The sequence below is a fragment of the Crocuta crocuta genome, unplaced genomic scaffold, assembly GCF_008692635.1.
Source record: "Crocuta crocuta isolate KB4526 unplaced genomic scaffold, BGI_CrCroc_1.0 scaffold388, whole genome shotgun sequence".
Taxonomy (NCBI): Eukaryota; Metazoa; Chordata; class Mammalia; order Carnivora; family Hyaenidae; genus Crocuta; species Crocuta crocuta.
In genome coordinates, this window is record NW_027528867.1 from 1,569,715 (window position 1) to 1,596,451 (window position 26,737).

General features: G+C 43.6%; 2 protein-coding genes across 5 annotated transcripts in view; one reads left to right on the forward strand and one right to left on the reverse strand.

Moving 5' to 3' along the window:
* PKD1L3 (polycystin 1 like 3, transient receptor potential channel interacting) overlaps positions 1-11,879 on the reverse strand; it is a 62,637-nt gene extending 50,758 nt beyond the window's left edge. The window contains 3 exon segments of the mRNA XM_077756320.1: positions 6,830-6,925; positions 11,602-11,623; positions 11,625-11,879. Of these exon segments, the coding sequence (XP_077612446.1) occupies positions 6,830-6,925; positions 11,602-11,623; positions 11,625-11,879 (373 nt within the window).
* Positions 11,880-14,189: 2,310 nt separating this feature from the next.
* DHODH (dihydroorotate dehydrogenase (quinone)) lies at positions 14,190-26,508 on the forward strand. 4 transcript variants are annotated; one of them, XM_077756372.1, is made up of 9 exons: positions 14,190-14,234; positions 16,944-17,156; positions 17,277-17,476; positions 19,390-19,472; positions 21,842-22,029; positions 22,742-22,855; positions 23,906-24,059; positions 24,231-24,390; positions 24,879-26,508. In XM_077756372.1, the coding sequence occupies exons 1-9, from the start codon at positions 14,214-14,216 to the stop codon at positions 24,931-24,933; spliced, it is 1,188 nt and encodes a 395-aa protein (XP_077612498.1). In that variant the 5' UTR covers positions 14,190-14,213; the 3' UTR covers positions 24,934-26,508. The 4 variants fall into 4 exon arrangements, with proteins under 4 accessions (XP_077612498.1, XP_077612497.1, XP_077612494.1 ...); XM_077756371.1 differs by lacking the exon at positions 14,190-14,234 and adding an exon at positions 14,241-14,425 and having other exon boundaries at positions 24,231-24,420; XM_077756368.1 differs by lacking the exon at positions 14,190-14,234 and adding an exon at positions 14,241-14,425.
* The last annotated feature ends 229 nt before the right edge of the window (positions 26,509-26,737 follow it).

The following is a 26,737-nucleotide window of genomic DNA, read 5'->3' on the forward strand; positions in this document are numbered from 1 at the left end:
TTTCCTTATGGTACTCTTAGATGAGATTGGCCAGGTTCAGGCTGTAGTCTGATTTTTCTAGAAAATGATCATTTACAACATTTCACCAGATCACCATTATTGCTTTCATTCCCTTTCCACATTTTCCAGTAAGAAAACCATGATCTGAAGGCACTATCAGTGTGTTAACATGGCTATGTGAGGGGGGCCTGGGTAGCTCAGTCAGTTAAGACTCAGACTTCAGCTCAGTTTATGATCTCAAGGCTCGTGAGTTCGAGCCCCACATCAGGCTCTGTGCTGACAACCTGGAGCTTGCTTTAAATTCTGTGTCTCCCTCTCTCTCTGCCCCTCCCCTGCTTTTGTGCTCTCTCTCTCTCAAAAATTAATTTAAAAAAAATTTTTTTTTAAAGTTGAAGCTCAGTTTTCTTTTTAAAAAAAATTTTTTTTAAATGTTTTATTTATTTTTGAGATAGAAGGAGAGACAGCATGAGCAGGGGAGGGTCAGAGAGAGAGGGAGACACAGAATTGAAACAGGCTCCAGGCTCTGAGCTGGCTGTCAGCACAGAGCCCGATGCAGGGCTCGAACCCACGAACTGTGAGATCATGACCTGAGTTGAAGTCGGACGCTTAACTGACTGAGCCGCCCAGGTGCCCCTCAAAAATAAATTTTAAAAAACCCTCATGGCTATTTGCTATTAACTTAGGTTGATTTCTTTCAAGGCATGTGTGTCTAGACTCACTATAGCAAGCCTACCCTGCTCTCTCGATCTCTTGCTGTAACAGTCCCTGTGTTGTTGATGAGACTGGTATATTTAGCAGCAGAATCATTGTAGCCACTACTGCTGGGGGAAGACATTGCTCTGAAATGTTAGCTGCCATGTTTTTCTATCAAGGAATGCAGGATGGAGAATAGAAGAGAGAAACTGGATTCTGAGGGCGCCTGGTGGCTCAGTCGGTTGAGCATCAGCTCAGGTCATGATCTCACAGTCTGTGGGTCCGAGCTCCACATCGGGCTTTGCACTGACAGCAAAGAACCTACTTAGGATTCTCTCTCCCTCTCTCTCTCTGTCCCTCCTTTTCTCGGTTTCTCAAAATAAATGTCCGACTTTGGCTCAGGTTATGATCTCATGTCTCGTGGGTTCAAGCCCCGCATCAGGCTCTGTGCTGACAGCTCAGAGCCTGAAGCCTGCTTCGGATTCTGTGTCTCCCTCCCTCTTTCTCTCTCTCTCTCTCTCTCTCTCTCTGCCCCTCCCTGGCTCGTACTCTCTTTCTCAAAAATAAACAAACATTAGAAAATTTTATTTTTTATTTATTTTTTATTTAAAAAAATCCTTATGTCTTTATTTTATTCTGAGAGACAGAGAGTGAGCAGGGGAGGGGCAGAGAGAGAGGGAGACACAGAATCTGAAGCAGGCTCCAGGCTCTGAGCTGTCAGCACAGAGCCCGACGCGGTGCTGGAACCCACAGACAGTGAGATCATGACCTGAGCCAAAGTCGATGCTTAACTGACTGAGCCACCCAGGCGCCCCTAGAAAATTTTTTTAAATTAGAAACTGGATTCTGAGGCAAAAGACCTGAACTCTTGAACTGGTCTGCCTTTTACTTTAAGGCAAATGACTTAACTTCCTACCTCTCTCATCTGAAGAATGAGGATAATAACATCTAATGATGTGAAAATTAAAGCAACGTATGTATGGTTGAGAAAAAGGTCACTTTGGATTAGGGTCATTAGTTCAACAACTCACGGGAACAGGGAACTGATCCTGTATTTCAGCTGGAGCTCTGAAAGGGGTTATGACCACCAGGTGAAATCAACAAGCTGCTGAACCAAGGGTGACCCCGTTTTTTGGTTTATGGACAAACACCATGTTTGGAGAGACCTTACCTTAAAACAGTAAAAAACCAGGGCACCTGGGTGGCTCAGTTGGTTGAGCATCCAACTTCGGCTCAGCTCACGGTCTCATGGTTTGTGAGTTCAAGCTCCACACCAGACACTTTTTGCAGTCTTCAAAGAGCCCACTTCAGATCTTCTGTCTGCCTCCTTTGCTCCTCCCTCGCTTCCTCCTTCACCTCCCTCTCTCTCAAAAATAAACATTAAGGGAAAAAATTTTTTAAAAGATGAGAACAAAACCAACAAAAAGAAGTCCATGAATGTCACTGTGGACCTCAGGAATACAATCGAGAGGACTTAGAGGAACATATACCTCTGAAAATTACCAATAGCAAAATCCAGAAAAATATTTCACAAAGCTGTTTAACATCCTTAATATAAGCAGAAGTCTTAAAGATAAACCAACGGAAGCTAAAATGCACTAGAATCAGATAAATTAAGGAGAAATAAATAATACTGGAGGACTTCGAGAGAGCTAAAATGCTACAGAAAAATTGAAATCCACACTGGAGGTAATACAGAACTGACGTGGAAAAATCAAATCAGTGAGGTGGAGGATAAAAGTGAGGAGTTCGCCCAAAAAGCAACAGAGTGATACGTGCAAAACCATTCTTTTCATTTAAAAGAATGACAGGAGAGACATGGAGGACGGGAACCTGTAATTTAACACATAGATAACTGTATTTTTTATTTTTTTTTTTTTTAGGAGAGAGAGAATGTGCACCTGCATGCAGGGGAGGGGCAGAGGGAAATAAAGAATCTTTTTTTTCAAGTTTACTTATTTGGTGGGGGGGGGGGGGGGATGGGGCAGAGAGAAAGGGAGAGAAAAAATCCCAAGCAGGCTCCACACTGTCAGTACAGTACGTGGGGCTCAAACCCACAAATTTTGAGTTGAGGTCAGAATGCTTTAAAACCAAATGAGCCACCCAGGCATGCTGAGAGAGAGAATCTTAAGCAGTCTCCATGCTCACTGTGGAGCCGATGCAGGGATTGATCCCATGAACCTGGGATCATGATCTGATCCGAAATCAAGAGTCAAATGCTCAACTAAGCCACCCAGGTGTCCAGATAACTGATATTTCTTTAAGACAAAATCATAACTAATGAAAGAGAAGTGACAGATAGGTAGAAGAGAATAAAATTTTCATGAACCAAGAAAAACGTGTATATGGAACATGACATTCTAGGCAAAATCAGTGAAAAGTGGCCTAGATACATGCTAAGAGAATTTCTGTATCACAAAGATTAAAAAATTTTACAATGTGATAGAGGAAAAAAGGCTACCTATTATTTTAAAAATAGGCCAACTATAAGGCTACCTATTATTTTAAAAATAGGCTAACTATAGTCTTTTCCACTATAGCATTAAATGACAAAAGACAAGGGAACGATGTCTACAGTTTTGAGGGGAAGACTGATGAAGGAAATGATGTTACTTGTATTGCAGAGACTATTGCTTATTCCACCACTGTGCCCTCCTTCCAAGGAAACATGGTAGCTCCACTAAAGACTACATTTCCCAGCCTTCCTTGCTTGCAGCAGTATGGCTATGTAATCAGGTCCTGGCCAATGGTATATGAGAAGTAACTGGTACAATATCCAGACTGTGCCCTTAAAGAAAATGATCAGGCTTCCCACCTTCATGTCTCCCCTTCCCACTTGATAGAATGTGAACATGGAGGCGGGGAGCTAACACAACTTTTATAGACCATGAGATGCAAGTTCCAAGTTGGCAGCAGAACAAGGCAGAAAGAGCTTGGGCCCTGTAAACTGCGGAGCCATCTTATCAGCCCTGAACTGCTTACTTACACTGTTACATAAGTGGAGAGAAATCGACTTCCACTTTGTTCAAGCTACCATTTTGACTTCTGTTACGGCACCTGACCCTGTTTTAACTTGTAAATTCTGCTAAAATATGGCTTATTGGGAAGGGAACAAGAAAAGACCTTTTGACTATTCATGAGTTCCCAAAATATTTCCACCAGTGAATCTTGTGAAAACAACTAGGAAAGAGAAGATACAAAATGAAGATTTCAAGATGGGTAAAGTTATGGTATAAAATGATTGGAGATAAATATTTCCAGTTAAAACAGATATAAGTTCTAAACTGTTGGAAACTTTGCTTTGGTAAAAGTTTTTAAAACGTATTCTTAGGCTACGTGGCTGGGTCAGTTGCTAGAGCATGTGACTCTTGATCTAAGGGTTGTGAATTGCAGCCCCATGTTGGGTGTAGAGATTACTTTAAAAAATATTATTAAAAAAAATTTTTTTAATGTTTTATTTATTTTTGAGACAGAGAGACAGCATGAGCAGGGGAGGGTCAGAGAGAAAAGGTGACACAAAATCCGAAGACAGATTCCAGGCTCTTAGCAAGTTGTTAGCACAGATCCTGACATGGGGCTCAAACCCAGGAACCATTAGATCATGATCTGAGCTGAAGTCAGACGCTTAACTGACTGAGCCACCCAGGTGCCCCTAAAAAATATTCTTAAATCTTATAATATAGATTTTAAAAGCCCAATATAAGAATAACCTGAATAAAACCTACAGACTACACTAACAAAATCTAGGAAGGGAGGGTGGGGAAGGAAAAACTCACATGTGCTATGTTCCTTTAATCAGATGAGGGGGCTTCTAAAGAGACTTTCATTCCTGAACCCAGCAACTAGAAGAACACAGGTGCAAGAATGTGTTTTCAAAAAGAACAACTCCTTGAAGGTAAACAATTAAAACAAGAGTCCTGAAGAGCAAAAGTCCAACGAAGGATGGAATAAATTACCACTAGAAAGCACAGAATAAGACAAGAAATGATAGGTAATTAAAATAAACGTGATAAATTCTACTATAAAAATATTCTCAGAGTCAAATAATGAGACTCATTTACATGAAATTTAATAGGAATGCATGTTAAAAAAAAAGTGACACAAAAATTTCAAAGGACCCTGAGGGACGTCTGGCTGGCTCAGTCGATAGAGCATGTGACTCTTGATCTCAGGTTTGTGATTTTGAGCTCATGTTGGGTATAGAGATTACTTAAAAATTTTTTTCAAAGGACCTTACATACATAAACATAAGACAACTCCCCAGATAAAGCAAATCTCCTCCCTTCTCAATGAAAAGATTTAAAGACAATTATTTTGGGGCAAACTTGACTATATAATTTCTAAGGATATAGGTGTAACAGCCAAATGTGTAGTTATTTAACTTAGTAACTAATTCTACAAAGGCATATTTATTTTTTTTGTAAAAATATTTTTGCACCCAACCTGGGGCTTCAATTCATGACCCTAAGATCGAGTCATGTGCTTTTCCAACTGAGCCAGCCATGCCCCCTTCTATAAAGGTATATTCAAAATCAGACGTTATATAAAGTAGTGTATTAATTTAGGAGCATTGCTCTCTCAAAACTCACATTTTATGACATGGCTTTATTGAAACTTTCCAAATGCATCTTCAGTCCCGTGCTTTAGTTATCAGGGTGATTTTGATAAGAATTTAACAGCTTCCAAAGTACAGTATCTTTACTTTCATCTAATGCTATTCACAGAACACTTCTTCCCCAACTCACAAGCCCATTTACAAAAGCATTTACAAAGCATTCGCAGGTCCTTGGGTGGCTCAGTTGGTTAAGCTTCCAACTTCGGCTCAGGTCATGGTCTCACAGTTTGTGAGTTCGAGCCCCAGGTTGGGCTCTGCACTGACAGTGTGGAGCCTGCTTGGTATTCTCCCTCTCTCTCTCTCCCTCCCGCTCTCTCTCTCTATCCCTCCCCTGCTCACACTCTGTCTCTCTCAAAATAAATAAATTTTTTTAAAAAACTAAAACAAAAAAACCCAAAAAACAAAAGCATTTGGAAAAGCTGATTTTTACATTTGTTCTTTAGATAAATATTCATGTCTCTACAATAACAATTTTTAAATTCCTCTTTTAAGGGATACTTAGAGGGCTTGTTGACAAAGACAACTAAAACTTGAAGTTGGGAGGTCGTACCCCTAAGACTACTCACTAGATGTACTTAGTTTGTCTCCTGTCCACCCTTTTGGTCAGGTGTTCTCTATAATCGTCCCAAACTGGTACTGACCGAGGTCATTTCAGGCTAATGCATCTTACCCAAAGAGTATTTATTTTTCAAAATTAAAAAATATGAGAAAGAACACTTCTCTCATTTGAGACTCAAGGACTTTAAGAAGACTCTTTTTTGGATGGAAAAATGTTTGTAGGAGAAAACTTTGTCTTTAATTTGGGCACATGTGAAAAGAAGATGACCAAAGGCCTATCAAGAAAATAAGTATATATAAAATGAGAGCAAACAATGCAGTAAGGGCAGACAATTCTTTCTTCTTTTTTTTTTTTAAATTTTTTTTTTTAATGTTTTATTTATTTCTAGGAGAGAGAGAGACAGCATGAGCAGGGGAGGGTCAGAGAGAGAGGGAGACACAGAATTGGAAACAGGCTCCAGGCTCTGAGCTGGCAGTCAGCACAGAGCCCGACGCGGGGCTTGAACCCACGAACCGTGAGATCATGACCTAAGCGAAAGTCGGACGCTCAACCGACTAAGCCACCCAGGCGCCCCAATTCTTTCTTCTTTTCTCCCTCTGCCCTTCTCCCCTGCTCATGCTCTCTTGAATTAAAACATTTTTAAAAAGGAAGGGGGCACCTGGGTGGCATAGTTGGATGAGCGTCTGACTCTTGATTTTGACTCAGGGCATGGTCCCAGGGTGGTGGGTTCGAGCCCCACATTGGGCTCTGTGCTGAGTGTGGAGCCTGCTTAGGATTTTCTCTCTCCCCCTCTGCCCCTCTCCCCCATTCATGCACTAATAATAATTTTTTAAAAAATTTAAAAAGATGAGACAAAACACAAAGCAACAAACATTAACTGGGTACATGTTATGATGACACACTTCAGCATTCATTGATCTTGGACATCCTTTCAGGCAGGAACTGACTCCACTATACATTACCTGAGGTCATTTTGTTTCTTGAGAATGTGACTTTTCCTCTTGTCTTCTTGGGTCTCCAGCATAAATGAGAACTATTTCCATTTCTTTCATCTTGGTCTGAAAAGGCATCAATGTGGAAGCCAATGGAAAAGGTAATTCATAGTATACAGTTCTAGCTTTAAGTCTATAAAAATAGTTGTTACCAATACATATATGATAATCAAGACAACACAAATTAAAGATTTTTATTTTTAAGAACAATCACATAGGAATTCTCAAGAGGCTCTTGTGCTCTGAACAATCACATCACCTAATACTATCCAATGTCACAAAATGAGGTCCATCAACTGGGTCAACACTAAGAAGATAGAATTAAGTTCACTTTAAGAAATTACATTCTAGGGGCGCCTGGGTGGCTCAGTCAGTTAAGCGGCTGACTCTTGATTTTGGCTCAGGTCATGATCTCGTGGTTCTTGAGTTTGAGCCCTACATTGGGCTACAAACTGATGGTGTGGAGCCTACTTGGGATTCTCTCTCTTGCTCTCTCTGACTGCCCCCACCCCCAAATAAATAAACTGGACAAAAAAAAGAAATTGCATTATAAGTGCAATATTCTCCTCATATTTTGTAATTCCCATTACTAAAGAGAAAGGAGCTCAGTAGGTGAGCAATAATATTCTTGAATGTGCCTCATGTGTACACTTCCTGTTTCTCACACATGCTGACCAACACAGCTTGGCAAAACCACACAACCTCACTGACAATATCTCAACTGAAATTTGGATCACGAGCCCAGCCATCACACTGTATTCCGGGGGTTACTCATGCTTCCACTCTCTGAGAGGACTCTTCACTTCCTCCTCTACTCTACCTCCAATGACTATGAAGTCCCTGATGCTCATTCTCAGGTCAGGTCATAACCTTGCTTTCTGCTTCAAAAATAGAAGAGAAGCAATTAAGAATCCTCTCCACAGATCCCTGCCATGAAATGTGCCCAATGACCAGCAAGCATCTGCACCCACAGATGCCGTCTTCTGTCCTGTGCTCCTACAAGCTCTCCTTGCTCCCACCCAGAATGAATCCCTCTAGCTGCACACTGGTTTGGGTCAAGGACGCTGTCCTGGCTGCTGGGGTTTTTTTTTGTCTTAAGACAAAGCACCAATTCATGCTGCCTCATGAATCACTGCCCCACTTCTTTCCTGATCTTGAGCAAAATTCCTCTAAAAATCGCCTAAACTTGTGACATCCAATTCTTCTCTTGCTCTTTTTCCTTATTTTTAGAAAACCAAAAAAAAATTTTTTTTCTAAGCGTTTCAATGTCAAAATTATGAAACCAGGAAAGAACTAAATTCCATCTCTGTTCTTTCTACTCTGTTCCTTCCCTCCCTTATGAGTAATCATTTTCATTAGTTTTTGTTTGCTTTTCTGTTTATACAGATGTGTTGGTATATATACATATATATTCATATTACCCTCTTTAAGTAGCATACATTACACATTGTTCTGCAGGTTGTTTTTCCACAAAAACAAAAGCAAAACAACAACAGAACAACCAGAAATAACCACACTGCAGTACATAGAAATATGCCTCCTTTCTTTTTACAACCAGTGTCCCCCTAGATGGGTATATGGATTATTTCTATTTTCTTGCTATTACAAAGAGAGCCACAGTGAATAGCTTCATGTCTGCATCTTTTTATAGTTTTGCTAGTGTAACTTTGGGATAGATTCCCAGCAGGTGGAATGCTGGGTCAAGGGGTAGATGTCAACACAATTTTGCTAGAGATTGCCAAATACCTCTCCCTAGAAACTGTATATTATTGCATTCCCATTAGCAATGTATGAGAGTACCTATTTCCCTAGAGTCTTATCAGCAGACTATGTTGTTAAGTTTGTGGATTCATGCCCATCTGATAGGTGGGAAATGGTATCTCAGTTTTAATTTCCATTTCTCTATTTTTTGGCAAGAATATTTCATAATATGAAGCACTATTCTCCTCTTTTGAATGTTAAGCAGCAAATTTACAAATACTTCTCCCACCAACATATTATTTTGGAAGGGGCACTCCTTAAGTTCACAATAAAATGTATAAACACTAATGCAACAATAGTTACTTCTGAATACTTCTAAGCATTTATATTGTGTCAACACTTTAGTTTTAAAAGTAATTAACAGGGGCACCTGGGTGGCTCAGTAGGTTAAGCTTCCAGCTCTTGATTTTGGCTCAGATAATGATCTTGCTGTTTCCTGAGTTCGAGCCTTGCATTGGCCTCTGCACTGACAGTATAGAGCCTGGTTAGGATTCTCTCTCTCCTTTTCTCTCTGCCCCTCCCTGACTTATGCTCTGTCTCTCTCAAAATAAATAAATAAACTTAAAAAAAAAAAGGTAATTAGCATTATTGGATCTTCAATGACCTTTGACATGAATGTGATGCCATCTAGATGCCATCCAGTTTTTTCTTTGCATAAAAAATAAAATTTCACAATATTAGCAGTAATAACTACAATATTCTGCCAGGCACTGATCCAATACTTAACTTGTATCATTTACTAATCCTCATAAGAATCCTTTGAAGGACTTGCCAGGTGCCACAATAGGAAAGTCCCAGAATCAAGACATGAACTCAGAAGTCTGACTCGAGAGCCTGAGCTCTTAACTGCAGAAACATATTTAATCTGTTTATGGGAATGCGAGCTCAGAATGTGCAGTGCTGGCTTAGATAATTGAATAGAATTCTTTTTAAACAAATAATTTTTGGATTATTTTTCTTTAAATATTTTATCTTTAAGTAATTTCTACACCCAACATGGGAGTTGAACTCACAGACCCAAGATCAAGAGTCTCATGCTCCACCAACTCAGCTAGGATGCCCCTAGAATTTTTTTTTTCTTAATTTAAGTTGGCTTCACGCCCAGCGTGGCACCCAATGCGGGGCTTGAACTCAAGACCCTGAGATTAAGACTCAAATGCTTAACCAACTGAGCCATCTAGGTGCTCCACCCCTAGAATTCTTTTGCCTAAGATTATCTTGTGCACAAACATTCTATATTTCACAACAGTAATCTCTTGCAAGTACATGAGTGACAAATACCAGGAGATGCATTTCACTCCAAAACGAAAAGTGAAAATGTCTAAAAACTCAGATCTTGGATAGTGAAAAATGGATGGAAAATCATCATTTAGACTATATGAAGGGTTGCATTTCCTATCGTGGAGACGGGCTGGGCCAAATAGCCTGCTGTGAAGACGGAGAACAGTTCACAATCGCCCACATCTGTGACAGTGAAACACTGGACCAATTAATTCACACAGAGACTGGTCTCACAACCTTGTCCTTGCCAACAGCAGCATGCTATCATGGCAAAATTGGACAAGAGTATCACACAGAGCCTGAAAGGGTGGAGAATGAGAGGCTGGAAGCCAAAAATATATCACCTTGAAATACTGGTTCCTTTCAATTCCCAGTATGTGAGGAAGGTGATCTTTTTTTTTCTTGTAATAGAGAAATACTGCAGTGTATTCTGTTTTATGAAGCACCCACAGAGGTTTCATATTTTAATAAGAATGTATCTGGGTTTTTTAAAGTGGAACAAAATTTTTATTCAGACTATCTGAGACATCGTAAGGTCTGTAAGTTGAGACTGAATGCTGTACCCAACACCATGAAAAATGCTGACTGAAAGAAAAACCACACACTCACCTTCACGCACACAATTCTCATGGCCTACTCCTGAAAAAACAAACTTGTAGGACAACAGCCTCCTCACCCTTCACCCTCGCATCTTCCTACACCAGACTCTCTTTTCCTCCTGTAGCTTTCCTAGTCTTCCTTCTGAAGCCCAAGAGCTGAATGGATTTGGGGTGCATGGGGAAAAGGGTTTACCCACATTCTCCCACACTCCACCCAAGAAATGAAGGCCACATCAGGCACAGCTCTAACTACCAGAGTGGGCTGCATATGAAAGTCATTCCAGATGGACAGTTTCTCACTGTAATCAGTATCATGAAAATCAGTATCTAGTGAATATCATCAAAATATTATATATATTTATATTTATATATATTTATATTATATATATTTATATTTATTATATATATATAAAATGGTGCATAGTTTTGAAAATATCTCTAAGAAAATTAAGAGGCAATTTTAATTTCTCTCCTTCCTTCTGGGTTAGGAAACTTGGAGCCAAGAGTGATGAAGACGTATTTACCAGGAAAAAAGTAGCCATAAAAGGTTTCCCACTACAGAATCTTACACAATACTTCTAGTGAAATATCAGGTATGTTAGGTTTTAATAAACACTAAAAACACCTCATCATCTTTGCTACACACACAAATCAAAGGCTGAAGCACAAAAGTGTAACTATTTCAGAGGAACTGTGGTAATAAGGTAGAGAGACAGATTTTTCTGTGTATAAAAGTGGAAAGATTTAACTTTTTTTCTTTCTCCTATTCCAGAATCAAAGTAAGTAAGTGCCCTTCATTTTTTAAAACCTTTTCTATAAGTTTATTTATTTTGAGTGACAGAGAGTCAATGGGCAGGGGCTGGGGGGGGAGGGGCGGAGACCAGGAGCAGGGAAGGGACAGAGAGAGAGGATCCCAAGCAGGCTCCACACAGTCAGCACAAAGACACATGTGGGGCTCCAAAACATGAACCGTGAGATCATGATCTGAGCTGAAACCGAGTCGGAGGCTTAACTGACTGAGCCACCCAGGCACCCCAAGGAAGTGTCCTTCATAAACATTAAGTCTCAGAGCCTTATCTGGGTTGTTTTTTCCTCAATGTTTTCCCAGCAGCATGAGATTTTTATCCAATCCACCACTCACTCCCCTCTTCCAGGAAGTCTCAGAGAAGATCCTGATCCCCACCCCCACCCCACCCCGGGGTTCCAAGTGTAAGCAAAGTTTCCTCTCTGTAGTTTTCTGCTTCCTCAAAGCTACAGTGAAACCTGTGAAGCTGATGACAATTATTCTTACCATGTTGCTCTGGGCTATTTAGCTCACTTCCTAGAATAATACCTGTTCTGACGTATAACTAAAGCCAGGTTCTTCTCCAGAAGAACATTTTCTCTGTGAACTATGAGCAAGAACAATGCAGGGGCTCAGGAGCTGCCTGGTCCTTTATATATGTTCTTGGTGGGGTAGTCATTTTTGTTAATATTATTCCTTCAGGAATAGGGAATACTTTGTCAAGGAGATAAAAGTTTTGTATTTTTAAAATTTGTTTTGGGAGGGGGCCGGAGGGTGATGGGCATGGAGGAGGGCACCTGTTAGGATGAGCACTGGGTGTTATATGGAAACCAACTTGATGATAAACTATTTAAGAAAAAAAAGTAAAATCTGTTTTAAGACCCCCAGGTGGAGTTCCTATAAGCTGAAAACAAACAGCAAAGATCAATAAAGCAACGGGCCTTTAGAGAGCACCACCACCTGTGTCTACACAGCCAGATACACTTTTAGCTAATTACTTGCTAAGCCTAAACTGTAAAGGAGAAGATGATGACTATCTAAGTCAGAGTTGCCAAAGACTGAGAAAAGTATTGTGTGTGGTTTTTTAAAAGGAAACCAGTCTTGCAGCCTCCCAGGCTGTATTTAAGTTATTGTGTTTTGGTTTTTAAATACATTCAATGATAAAACGAGACATAAACTATATGCTAAAGCTTACACAATCATGAAAGAATGAATACAAATGAAATACAAACAGAACTGAAAACCAACGAAATGAAAATGTGCCGCACTAAATAGCTACCTGACATACACCCTGGCTGATGACCTCACAGGTTCTTTTGATTTGGCATGCATGGTACTTCATGCTGTAGAAAAATCCGTTCTCTCACCATTTTTTTTTACTTTAGCTTCTGAAAAACCTTGGTTCATACAGCATGTCATTTGTTTTGCACCTGCAGCATATCCACTGTTTATTTTAGCCAGTTTTCTTTCTTGGTACCAAAATATGATAACAGATACAAATAACTGCGGCACTGAAAGAGCTTGGCAGGTTTCAGGGATCAATTGGTTATCCAAATGACCTGAATGATGCCCATGTTACTTTTAAAAATCATTATGGAAAGACACTAGTATCAACAGTTCTCTTAAGTGTATACTCCAAGAGTACACCCCCTCAGTTTGAAAAACACTGCAGTAATCAAATGAAAGATAAATATGGTATAGTCCCTACTTTCAAAACATTTGCAGTCTAGTTAGGAGGAAAAAAAGACAACTGTAGTTAATAAAGACGGTGCCACTGGACAGGTATAGCATATACCTATAAAGGTTCAGAAGAGGAAGAAATTATTTCTAGCACGTGGCCACACTGAGATAGACCACACGGTTATGCTGGCAGAAGTCAATGTGATTTAGTAAATGCATAGAAAGGTACTTATAAAGAGAAAGAAATAATTCTGGGGGTGGGGTGGGCACTTGGAGAGACAGCAGTGGGAAGAGAAACTAGAAAGCTGAAATAATTCTGAAATGGCAGAAAAAAGCGTCCAATTATTTTGGAAGGCTGCTGACTAGGAGTCCACTAAGTCCTCGCTGCAACAGAATCGTTCTGTTGTTACAACACTTTGTAACAAAGTGGTGATTTCCCAGCACCTTCGTTAACATACATACTTCTGCATATACATACGTTTTAGGCATTTTTAAGTGAAACCTGAGGCTGATGGAAACTTCTCTGAGGTCAACTCGTGTATCTTAGTGCCATAATTCCTTCCAAACGTTTTTACAGCGCCTGATAACATATTTTCAATACCTGCCTCACCTAGAGCGCAAGCATATCAAATGTTCAACTTAAACGATCAAGATACTGGTGACAGTGGGGGCGCCTGGGTGGCTTAGTCGGTTGGGCGTCCGACTTTCGCTTAGGTCTGATCTCGCGGTTCGTGGGTTCGAGGCCCGCGTCGGGCTCTGTGCTGGCTGCCAGCTGAGAGCCTGGAGCCTGTTTCAGTCTGTGACTCCCTCTCTCTCTGACCCTCCCCTGCTCGCGCTGTCTCTCTCTCTCCTAGAAATAAATAAAACATTAAAAAAAAAAAGATACTGGTGACAGTATTGCTTAGAACGGAAGATCTACCTCTGCACATTGTACCGCCGAGGTCGCAGGACCGCAGAAAAGAGCTGCGCGCACCACCCCGGCTCCAGGGCGTCTCAAGACAGCTTAGCGCTGCGCCCACGCCTAGGGCGGGCGGAAGAGGCGTGGCTGCCATGATTGTGCACAAGAGGGCGCCAGCGTCGAACCACGCCCTCGGGGCGGAGCGAGGCCTTTACAGCCGCGGGGGAGGCCCGCCCCACCCTGCTGTCTGGCGATTGGTGAGGTGGCAGCTGCAGAGGCGGTGATTGGAGGGCTCACCGCCATCTCTTCCAATGGAAATAAGCCAGAGGCGCTCCCAGTGGCGGAAGCAGCATGGCGTGGAGACAGCTCAAAGTGAGTTCAGAGTTCAGGGGTCTGCGGCAGCGAGTAAGAGTCGGGTGAGGAGTGGGACTAGAGCAGAATCGAAGGCTAGCCTGGGGCGAAGTGTGGACAGAATGAGGCTTCAGGATCGTGGGCCCCATTTGCACGTCTCTGCGTCTCTGGAGGTACACGTGCGTGTGCATTTACACGTGTACTTGGCCAATGTGCGTAAGGGCACGTTCCTGTCTGGGTAGATGCAGGTCTGGTTTCAGCGCACATGGGCCAAACTTTTATTGAGCCCGGCATTCAGGCGTTTAGTGAACACACGACCGCCTAACATTGTGTACAGGATCCATCGTGCAATGAAGTTACACTAAGACATGGCCCCAACCTTTCTAGATGAAATTTTAGGGCGGGGGTTATGTAACTGTTCAGATATTTGTTGATTGACATTAAGGGGCGTTCCTACAATCTGCTGCAGCCTGGAAGCAAGGCAACAAAGACTTGTTTTGTATCGACAGCTGGGAGCGGCTTTCAAAGGCAAATCTGATCACTTCACTAACTTGTTAAGGGATCTGGCCAAGGTCTCTGCCTATCTCCCCAGTTTTTTGTTTTTTTTTTTTTAATTTTAACGTTTATTTCTGAGAAACATAGAGCACGAATGGGGGAAGGGCAGAGAGAGATACACACAGAATTTGAAGCAGGCTCCAGGCTCTGAGCTGTCAGCCAGAGGCTGGCCCGGAGCTCGAACTCACCAACCGTGAGATATAACATGAGCCCTTAACCGACTGAGCCACCCAGGCGCTCTTCCCCAGCTTCTTAAGCTGTGCTTTGCCTCATTCCTTGGTTTCAAACAAACCTTTCCCTTTCCCCCCATTTCTTGGGTGCATCTCATTACACTCTGCCACTGTAAGCGCCTTTACAGTTTTTCTTACTTGTCCACTGTGTCCTAGTTAACTCCTGTTTATCCTTTGGACATCAACTTAAAGTCACTTCCTCAAGGAAGCCTACCTCTCCCTCTGAGATGGGGTTGGGTTTTATTATTACCGTATGTTAATTCATAGTAATTGTCAGTTATATATTTGTGTGATCATTGATTAATGACTGTCTCTTCCTAAGATTGCCCTCTCTGAGGGCAGGGACTCTGTTTAGCCCACTTCTGAGTGCTCAATTACTGTTGGGCAGAGGACTGTATGAATGAATGAATGTGATTAACTATGAACCATTTTTCAAGTAGGATTCTTTGGTTTTGAGAGAGACTGGGGAAAGGGCAGAGAGAGGGAGAGAGAGAAGCCCCAGCAGGGGCTGGATCCCACAAACAGGAAGATCAGGACTTGAACTGAAATCAAGGGGTGATTGCTCAACCGACTGAACCATCCAGACGCCCCAAACTAGGATAGTGATTCTTGACTCAGTAAGCCCTGATGCTCCTTTAAAAAAAAGTATTTTGCAACTGCTTTTATTATCCTGAAGTGGAATTTATGTATAATGTAATCTATGTATAATTTTTTTTTTTTTTTGAGAGGGAGAGAGACAGCATGAGCAGGGGAGGATCAGAGAGAGAGGGAGACACAGAATCTGAAACAGGCCCCAGGCTCTGAGCTAGCTGTCAGCACAGAGCCCGACGCGGGGCTCGAACCCACGAACCGTGAGATCATGACCTGAGCCAAAGTCGGATGCTTAACCAACTGAGCCAACCAGGTGCCCCTATCTATGTATAATTTTAAAAGGTTAAAATAATGTCCTAACTGGAATATAACGGAGACAAAAAGGAATTTATAATAAAATAACATGTATTTTAGCATGTAAATGTTGGGCATGACCCACTTAATGAGATAGTCAGGTGTTTAAGCCTCTATTTAGAAATTCCAGTGCCTCAGGTGTGTTTTCTTGTCAAACACCCAAACAAAGCATTATACTATTCTTGAGATCTCTGAAAACGGTGAACAATCCTTAGTAACGTTCTGTGCAACACAGTGCAGTCATCTCTCAATTTATGACGGAATCGCATTCCTGGAAAAGTCAGTGCATATTAAAACTGTGCAAGAGATAGTTGGTGTTTATGTGGTAGAACACAGGCTCAAATAATATGAATAGACTTTTCTACATACTGAGTGTTTGTGGTATCTTCAGAAGTCATACAAGATAGGGACATTCATCTGTCAGACAGCCTAAAACAATGTAGGATGTCTGCCTTTACAGATTCCTGCCCACTTAAATCTATGAGCAGGATGCCTGGGTGGCTCAGTCGGTTAAGTGTCCAGTGTCGGCTCAGGTCATGATCTCACGGTCCGTGAGTTCAAGCCTCATCAGGCTCTGTGCTGACAGTTCGGAGCCTGGAGCCTGCTTCGGATTCTGTTTCCTCCTCTGCCCCTCCCCCACTCATGCTCTGTCTTTCTCTGTCTCAAAAGTAAATAAAACATTTAAAAAATTAAAAATCTATTAGCATTCTTCCAAAATGCCTACCACGTGTCCCTCAGGGGGCAGTGCTGCCTCTCTTGAAGCCTCTGGCCCAGAGTCCATCAAGGCCAAACGAGTGTGGGTCAGCAGAAGTGTGGATACAGCCACTGAAAGTAGAGACCAATGTGTGAGCAAGACTAGAAATGAGGGAGACCAGTGTTTGCAGAAGGCTAGGGATATCCCTTCACGTCACACGTCCTGTCTTGTGTGCCTGGGTGTAAAGGGCTCAGAGAAGTTACTGCAGTCTGGGCCCATTGGGTCCCCTTTTTTTCCCCCCTTCAGAAGCGGGCCCAGGATGCTGTGGTCATTCTGGGAGGCGGAGGACTTCTCTTCACTTCGTACCTGACGGCCATGGGGGATGAACATTTCTATGCTGAACACTTGATGCCAGCTCTGCAGAGGCTGCTGGACCCCGAGGCAGCCCACAGGCTGGCCATTCGTTTCACCTCCCTGGGGCTCCTTCCTCGTGCCACGTTTCAAGACTCTGACATGCTGGTAGGTGCTCTTGGAACACCTTCTGATTAACAAGCTCCACAGGTAATTCTGACACAGATGTGCTGGGGCCTGCACGTTGAGAAACACCAGGATAGCCTGGCTTTGTTTCCTTCTCCCTAGGAAGTGAGAGTCCTGGGCCATAAATTCCGAAATCCAGTGGGAATTGCTGCAGGATTTGACAAGCACGGGGAAGCCGTGGATGGACTTTACAAGATGGGCTTTGGTTTTGTAGAGATCGGCAGTGTGACTCCACAACCTCAGGAAGGAAACCCCAGACCCAGAGTCTTTCGCCTTCCAGAGGACCAGGCTGTCATCAACAGGTAGGTGAATGGCCCAGAGGTCACAGGGGAGACCTTCTTCCCAGAAGGGCACTCAGTGATGGGAGATCTGCCTGTTCTTTCTGTCATACAGTGTGGACATTTTTCTGCTATTGGGAATGTTCGAGAACCATGTTGAGCATCTCCTTTGTGCAGGCATAAAAGCAGATTTTATTATTCTAGTTTAATACATATACACCCAGAGGGCTCAGAGAGCTACCTGCCTTATCTGTATGAGATGGTAAGTGGGAGAGCTGGGGTACAGATTAATACTTATTTGATTTTAGAGTTTGTGCTTTTTCTACATTGTTACTCCAGTGCCCTTGCCCAGCACTGTCCAGTAGAAATATGATGTGAGCTCTATATGTAATTTAAAGTATTCAGGGGGCTCCTGGGTGGCTCAGTTGGTTGAGTGTCCAACTTCGGCTTAGGTCATGATCTCACAGTTTGTGAGTGTGAGCCTGGCATCGGGCTCTGTGCTGAAAGCTCAGAGCCTGGAGCCTGCTTCGAATTCTGTGTCTCATTCTCTTTCTGCCCCTCCCTGACTTGTGCTCTGTCTCTCAAAATGTAAAAATAAAATTTTAAATATTCAGGTAGCTACAATAAAATAGTAAAAAGAAATGGGGGAAATTCACTTCAACAATACATTCTATTTAGTTACTGCTTATAATTATATTTAATTATACTTAACATATTCTGAATGTCATTTTAACATACAATCAAAATAAAAATGATTAATTAGCTATTCACCATCTTTGACTGGTAGCAAGTCTTCTAGATCCAGTGTGCATTTGACTTAGAGTGCCCTCATTGTGTACTGGTCGCATTTCAAGTGCTCAGGGCCACGTGTGGCTAGAAGTTCTTGAACTGGATGGTGCAGCCCTGGCTTTTAGTAAACTGGAAAATTTAATAATCCATATGGATAGCTGCTTTTAGTAACAGAGATCCTTCTGGATTGTGTAAAGCCCTTTGCTTTGCAATCCCTAGGCAATACTCACTACAGCAAACCCAGAAAATGAAAAAGTGTCTGCTTTTTGGTAACAGAATTTTGAATCTCCTTGAGAGAATTTGATAGGCATCTTTGGGACCACTGATAGCCTTCTGGAAGACGAACCTGTGGGAATTTTAGGTGGCTGCAGTTCCCGCTTTATTTGTACTTGTTTCAGGAAAAATTTCCAGCATCAGAGATGAAGTTATTGAGCTTTTTGTTGCATTGCAGGCTGGGATTGGTATCTTCAGAATTTCCAGGCAAAATATACTTGTTGATGATTCGTAACTGTAGGTACCAGAACAGCAGTGCTGGGCAGAATCCTTAGACGACAAGTGGTTGAGGGAGGAGAGCCCTTGTGTTCAGCCTCCTTGCTGTGGGTGGCATGGAGTGGGTGCCTAGTAAGCACCTGCCAAGTGAATGGAGTAATTTATTCATGAAGTCAACAAAAACAGGTGGCGCTCTCTCTGTCCAGTGTTTTTGCCTCCAGGTAACAAAGTGGCTTAAAGAATAGGCATTTGCTATTATTTCTGCTCTGGGAGGGCGTTTGTGGAGCACAGCCAGGAGGTGGAAAGATGGGGTTGTCAGCGAGGCCCTGCTGCAGGGGAGGGGTACATGAGTGAGGAGGAGTGTGGGCCAGGACAGCCACATGGTGAGTTTGGGCTGTTTCCAGTGCTAGGTACCAGGTGGCTTGTTTGCAAATTTAAATCTTTCCCTCTGTGTTTGATGATGTTATGGCAAGTTCTCTAGGAGTTCCAGGAGCGTTTAAACCTTGGAAGTCTAAGAACTGACTCTGATTTTTGTCTCTTTCCTGTTTTTAGAAGTCCAAAGTGTAGTGGAAATGGCCATGAAGCCATCTCTCCAAAGTCTTTGCCTTATGGCTGAGGGCTCTAACCTTGTCCCCTCCCCGTCTGCTTTTCTGTTACAGATACGGATTTAACAGTCACGGACTCTCGGTAGTGGAACACAGGTTGCGGGCCAGACAGGAGAAGCAGGCCAGGCTCACAGAAGGTAAAGTGGGGCTGTGCTAGAGGGCCTTTCTCCACTTCGGGGAGGAAACCTGTGGGAGAAAGGTCAGGAATTCTTCGTGAAATAAATGTGACTGAACAACAGGGGGAAAAACACTATGAAACTCAAGAATTGTCCTGGCTTTATCACAGTCACCAAGATTGAAACTGAATTTCACAATTTAGCAAAGACTTGCTTAGTTTCTCCCTTGTTATATAACCTGTGTTGTGTCATAACTGGGGCCCTTGGAAGTGAGCAAAGCAGAGCAGCCCCTCTGTGGTCACGTGGGTAGGTGAGATGTGAGCAGGACTTGAGTGCCGTCTTCCTCGGTCTTACTGTGATGTCCTTTTGTCCATTAGGTAAATAATGCACGTTAATTATAGAAGCATTGGTAAATACAGAGAAACATCAAGAAGAAAATCGAAATTACTCCTACTCCTCTTTCCTCGGGGAGAACTAATCTTGGCATTTGGGAAAATATCCTTCATGACTTGTTCAGAAACCCCATGCATGTTGGAAGGCCGGCTTCAGATACACTGATGTCTATTCTCTGGGGCTCTGCTTTGCTGTCCCTCCAGATCCATATAGTGCCTTTAGCGCTGTTTCGTCCTCACCATGCCTTCCCAGACGTCCTCTGAGATTGTGTGGGGCTGTGGCCATTTTCCTCTGGAACTCTTTCTAGGAATTTAAGTCTCATTAAACGTCCTGGTAGTGAGATGAGGAAAACCTATGGACATCGGATTCCCTTCAGGAAAGGAGGTTGCAAGGGCCCAGGCAGTCGGCAATCTCTGATTTTAGGAAGAGAAGGATACCTTGTTTGGAAATCCCAGGCTTTAGTAGGAGCAGACGGTGCTATACTACAGACCTTTACCTTTCCATTTGGGGAACTTTGAAGCTTATAATATGACCTCCATAGCTTGTGATACTCTCTTGCCTTCTTGCTTCCCTTTCTTCTTTTCATTGTCCCCAGCTTGAGGTTTATCCCCTGTTCTTCCTTGCCCTTCACTCCCCCCACCCCCACTCCAGCACTACCACTGAAGCAGAATCTTCCAGCAGATTTTGCTCCTCATGTTTTCCAGAGTCTAGAAGCCTTGAAGACCGCTTATTGCTAGCATAAGTTGACAGAAGCTGTGGTGCCCTTTGAGGAGAGATTAATCCAGAAATTTCTAACTTTAGAGTCTTGGCCCTTTGGGCAGCTAACTGCTGATGGAAGATCCCGGAGTTGCATGAAAGCAATGTTCCCTTTCAAGTCAGCTCACCTGAGAAGCTTCTTTCACAGAGAAGAATCAGCTTACAAATGGCTTGGCTTGTTGGAGGCTGGACTTGGGAAGCTTGGAGGCCCTGTATAGCATTTGTCTAGTTGGGTGCCACCCTCCACCCCCACCCCTCTCCAGGGAATCTCATTTACTTTCAAGCTGGTGATTAAAAGGGTGACTAGGGTATGAGAAGGTAGTTAGCAACACTAGATGTTGGTCTTGGATCCCACTGACCTGACACACGTTTTGGGAGCTCACTTGGTGCTTCAGGTCTTTTCCCAGTCATCCCATGGTGAAAGCAGCCAGCACCAATGACATATCAGTAACCTTTGCAGATAAGGTAGTGTCTTAGAAGCCAGGTACAGACAATCTCTTGCTTTCATGCATAGCATGTTTCTAAAATGTATTTTTCTAACAGTCTAAAATGCAAGCCAATAATCCCATGGATTTTTAAGTTGGGTGGCCTAATACTTATTGTGCAAATTGAGACATTTTGGGGTGTGAAGGGTGCAGGCATTGATAATTATGCCCAGGCTACAGGAGCAATGAGGGCTGTTCTGGGGCGTGTGCTTACCCTAGTTATGAAGCGGAGTCCCTTCTCAGAGAACGGAAAGTCCAAGTTCTAAAAGAATTATACCTCTATATCTTAGGCATGATTAGTTGAAAACATTTTCCAGTGTTGTATACGTGTTCTTTAATTTTGCACATCCTGTCACTCAAGTCCAGCAGACAGCCCCTGAGAATAAACAGCTGGCCCTGATGTCCCTGTTGATTTCTGACTGTCCTCATATTTATGAGCCCTTACTTTTTATCGCTAGAATTTGTACTCCTAATTTCTCCATTTTCCACTAAGTTTTAAAAGAGAAAACAGACACAATGCACTAAAACATCCTGGTAGTTGCCCAAACATTGCTGCACAAAGACAGCGACCTCTTCTTGGTCAGCAGGCAGCATCACTGTGTGGCTTTCTAGGTGTTTCCCGGCTGGTCCTGGAAGTTCACATAAAGACGTGGATGCCTACGGGGCTCTTTGTGGGCTGTTCAGTCAAGGACAACTTCAAAATGTTGCACAAGAAATGGGGTTTGGGGTCAAAATCTTGACAATCCATCTTTACAGGGGGGCTGCCACTGGGAATCAACCTGGGGAAAAATAAGACCTCGGTGGATGCTGCTGCGGACTACACGGAGGGGGTTCGAGTCCTGGGCCCCTTGGCTGACTACCTGGTAGTGAACGTGTCCAGTCCCAACACCGCAGGGCTACGGAGCCTTCAGGGAAAGGCTGAGCTGCGCCACCTGCTGACCAAGGTAGGAAATTATAACTCCAGGCTCCATTCCACCAGCCCATCATACCCACTACTTTCCTGTTTATTCTTCAGGGGAAAGCTTTAGTGTCACTGTCCAGGAGCTGTCCTTAGCACCTGGAACAGATAGGACCCCTTGCTATACCTGTAATCCCCTATCATAACACTGATTATGCTTAACAGTAATTAATGACTCAGTTACCTGTCCCTGTGTTAAACCATAAACCCTGTGAAAGCAGGGCCTGTCTCTCTCTGTCCCTAGCATTGAGCACACTGAATTAATAAATTGGGTGATACTTTTTTTTGTTAAAAAAAATTTTTTTTAATTAAAAAAAAAATTTTTTAAGTAGACCTCATGCCCAATGTGGGGCTTGAACTCATGACCCTGAGATCTGAGATCAAGAATTGCGGGAGCCAGTGCAGCACCCCTGGATGACTCTCTATCAAACAGTACTTGTCACAGTATTTCCTTATTCTCTCTTTTAGGAAAAAAAGTCTAAATAAACCTTAATACATTAGCCAATGCCAGTGACCGCATTAGGGACTTAATCTTAGGGAGCCCTTTGTTCAAGAGAATCAGATCCGTGGCGGTGGGTCTTTGGCATAACCGAGAGCTGTGTTTTCTGCAAAGGAGAAGTTGCTGGTGCTTCAGCATGCGAACATGCTGCTCTGTGCTCCGGCCTCAGGGTCCCCTCTCTGGCCTTGCGTTGCTCTAGGTGCTGCAGGAGAGGGATGCCCTGCAGGGAGCGCGCAAACCCGCTGTGCTCGTGAAGATTGCACCCGACCTCACAGCCCAGGACAAGGAGGATATCGCTAGTGTGGTGAGAGAGGTAGGAGTCGGGCTGGGCCCTGGGATGCCTCTGGCCGCCTGGGGGAAGGGGGGGCATCTGGCCAGCTGGGCTAGCCTGTGCCTTCCTTTCTGTGATGGTGAGAGATCTGTCATGATGTTCCTCATCTATGAAAAGCTCAGTCGGTTGAGCATCCAACTCTTGATTTTGGCTCAGGTCATGACCTCACAGTTTGTGGGTTCGAGCCCCACACTGTCTGAGCTGACAGTGTGGAGCCTGCTAGGGATTCTCTCTCTCCTCCCCTGCTCATGCTCTCTCTGAAAATAATAAACTTTATTTTTTTTTTTTCAAATGATTCTTTTTTTTTTTTTTTAATGTTTTTTATTTATTTTTAGGAGAGAGACAGCGTGAGCAGGGGAGGGTCAGAGAGAGAGGGAGTCACAGGCTGAAACAGGCTCCAGGCTCTGAGCTGGCAGTCAGCACAGAGCCCGACGCGGGGCTCGAACCCACGAACCGCGAGATCATGACCCAAGCGAAAGTCGGACACTTAACCGACTAAGCCACCCAGGCGCCCCTGAAAATAATAAACTTTAAAAAAAATTTAGAAAACCAAATGTTTAGATGAGTCATTTACTTGTAATCCTTCCCTGGTCTCTTTCCTCACATTCATCCAGCAAGGGCTCTAAGGTTGGTGCCTGCAGGCTTGGTCAGACTGTCCTGTCACTCTCGCCAGTCTAACCCCAGGCCCCTGAGAGAGTGGTGGAGACACAGACTGAACCTGGCAGTCCTGGGTTCAAGTCCTAGTTCCACCACATACTACCTGGGGGCCTCGGACAAGACTAAAGTGGGTGGATCTAAGGATTAAACCCTGTCCTAGTGGAACATTATGGGTGGTTGATATGTGATGGCTGCTGCTGTTATTTTGAGGCTCATCCAGACCCTTGTTCTAGAAGCATAGTGAGCTGTGGTATAGCTCTTGCTTCCGGGGGCTGTAGTGTGGGCACCTGGCCCAGCTGCTGTCTCAGCCCCCAGGGAAGCTACTCCAGGTGCATCGTGCCACAGCTGGAAGGCTCTTTCTGTCTCACACTGCAGTTGGGCATCGATGGACTGATTATCACGAACACCACAGTCAGCCGCCCTGCCGGCCTCCAGGGCGCCCTGCGCTCTGAAACAGGAGGGCTGAGTGGGAAGCCCCTCCGGGATTTATCAACTCAAACCATCCGGGAGATGTATGCACTCACCAAAGGCAAGAATTCGGTGCCTGTGTCTTCAGATCTGTGTGTGGCTCGGGCTCTGGGGTTTGATCCGAATCAGTGTTCCCTGAACTGCTGCATTCAAACGGGCTTGGAGGGGGACGCCAAACTAAGGGTCTCACGTTGCCTGCCCTTCCTCACGATGTTGCGTGTGCTTCTTGCAGGCAGAGTCCCCATCATTGGCGTTGGCGGTGTCAGCAGTGGGCAGGATGCCCTGGAGAAGATCCGGGCAGGGGCCTCTCTGGTGCAGCTGTACACGGCCCTCACCTACCGGGGGCCGCCCGTGGTGGGCAGGGTCAAGCGGGAGCTGGAGGCCCTTTTGAAGTGAGTGGGGCCACGTGTGGCTTGACACAGGTGAAGTTAATGTGGCATCAATTCAGGATGACTCAAAGGGAGGGGGAGATGCTATTTACCTATTTATTCCTCATTCACAAAGGATTCAAAAATGCAGAGGAAAATTACTGTTTCTTCTAAGACAGAGAACAGACAGGGCTAAGGAGGTCAAGATTAACTTCCAAGGCAGTGGTGTTCCTTGGCCTGAGGGGTTCTGGCAGCATCCCTGCTCAGGAACATTGGCTTGATGTCAGAGAGCTGTGAGTACCTGAAATCCATTCCTTTCCTGGTGTGAAGACCTAGGTGGAAGTACCTCTAGGTTCCTGGGTGAAGACAGTGTAGAAGGCAGGAGGCACGGCTCTGGGGGAGACACACGCAGGTACCGTTATGGAGCTGACAGCCTAGGTGAACGTGGGCTTCCAGCGAGAACAGGGCCTGTCCTTCCCCATTTGGTGAAATTGCTTTTCCTCTTTTTTCAGGGAGCAGGGTTTTACCAGAATCACAGATGCCATTGGAGCAGATCATCGGAAGTGAGGACGTTTTCAGTAGGAAGCCTGATCTGCAATCTCCCCGCTAAATCAGACGGGCCTTTGTGGCTGGATCGAGAGAAGAGAGCCACATCCGCCGAACCACAACCGCCCTTCCTCCGGCCCAACTGTAAAAGCCAATCAGAAGCATCACCAGAATCAATACATGGCTTTCTTTAATCACTTGTCGGACCATGAACTGCATTCATGAGTCTTTCTAGACTCAAATCCCTTTAATATTGCAAGGACATTAAATATTTGAGGGAACATATCATGGAAAAAATAAAGCCATTTAAAACCTGGATTTAGGGGCAACTGGGTGGCGACTGACTTTGCCTCAGGTCATGATCTCACAGTCTGTGAGTTTGAGCCCCACATTGGGCTCTGTGCTGACAACTTAGAACCTGGAGCCTGCTTCTGATGCTATGTGTCTCTCTGTCTCTGCCCCTCTCCCGCTTGTGCTCTCTCTCTCTCTCTCAAAATAAATAATAGACATTAAAAAAAAAAAGTTTAAAACCTGGATTTAAATCCCAGCCCCCGGTGGAGTGACAGTGACACAGGCTTCGCACAGATGCTAAAGGTCCTTCCGGGCCTCTGCTGCCTGGGGTCTGCGGTCCAAGGAGCTTGGCTCTCTTTCATTCTGACTTTACTTTTGTTTGGTTTAAGTTTTTGGCTTTACTTTGAAAATATTTCAGACATAGAGCTGCAAGAATAGGGCTTGGGGGTGGCCATCCTCTGTCTTCACATCGTCTTCTCTCCGTGAACCTGGGTCCTCATCTTTTCTTATAAGGATGCCAGTCTTATTGCAGTAGCCCTGCTCCTGATGACCTCAGTTTAATTTGATGACCTTGGTAAAGACCCTGTCACCAAATAAAGGCATGTTGCGAAGTTCTAGGGATTAGGATTTTAACATGTCAGTTTTGGGGAGACACAATTCAACTCATCACAGGAAAATGGCCTTGCTGTGCCCTTTATTATCTGTGACTTGGGGTGCTATTTGGCAGACAGCTTCTCAAGGTGCTTGAAGACATTAGACAAGATGTGAAAGAGGTGTAGTCATTAAAGAGAGAGCCGCACAGGTCTTTTCGATACTGGAAAGCGAATGGGGAAGAGAGGCTGGAAACCTTGTCCGGGAAGCGCTGTTGATGTGTGGCAGGGCCTCACAGCCAGCAGAGAATTACCTTTGTTCCCATCACCTTAGTACAGATTTTTATTCTAAATTCGATTTCTCGGTAGCTCTGCGAGAGGCCTGGAACTGTAACGGGTAACACGTTTTCTTGCCTCATCATTTAATCCTTGGCCTCCGCCTGGACCCCCCTCCTTGTGTTCACTCACGCTTTGCCACAAAGCCAGCAGCCAGTCTCCTGCTGTCCAGAGATCAGTCTCCTGTTTTGTTTTGTTGTTTTTACTTTTTAAATTTATTTTTTAGATGTTTACTTGAGAGAGAGAGAATCCCAAACAGGCTCTGTGCTGATCATGACCCAAGCCAAAATCAAGATGCTTAACTGACTGAGCCACCCAGATAACCTTTTTTTTGTTTGTTTTTAAAAAAACAACCCCCCAATAAAAGTTGTGTACCTTTTTTCTCTTAAGTAACTCCATTTCTCACAGGTAATCATAGATAACTTTTGTATCTATCTTCCTAGATTTTTCCAGATATTTTTGTTATGTACAAACACATGTAATCCATAGCTATTTTTTTAATGTATCTGCATGCTTATGTATAGAAAAAAAATTAGGAAAATAATACAAAGAACTATTTTTTAATAATAAGTCATATGAGAGTAAATTTGCTGGTCTGATTCTCCATC

What these genes read in the sequence shown, in the direction of transcription:
- DHODH (XM_077756368.1), top strand. Translation starts at nt 14,336, where the DNA reads ATGAGGCTTCAGGATCGTGGGCCCCATTTGCACGTCTCTGCGTCTCTG. An exon ending in TCGCTAGTGTGGTGAGAGAG is followed by an intron (nt 22,856 to 23,905) that starts GTAGGAGTCGGG and finishes CTCACACTGCAG; the next exon opens with TTGGGCATCGATGGACTGAT. An exon ending in GATGTATGCACTCACCAAAG is followed by an intron (nt 24,060 to 24,230) that starts GCAAGAATTCGG and finishes TGCTTCTTGCAG; the next exon opens with GCAGAGTCCCCATCATTGGC.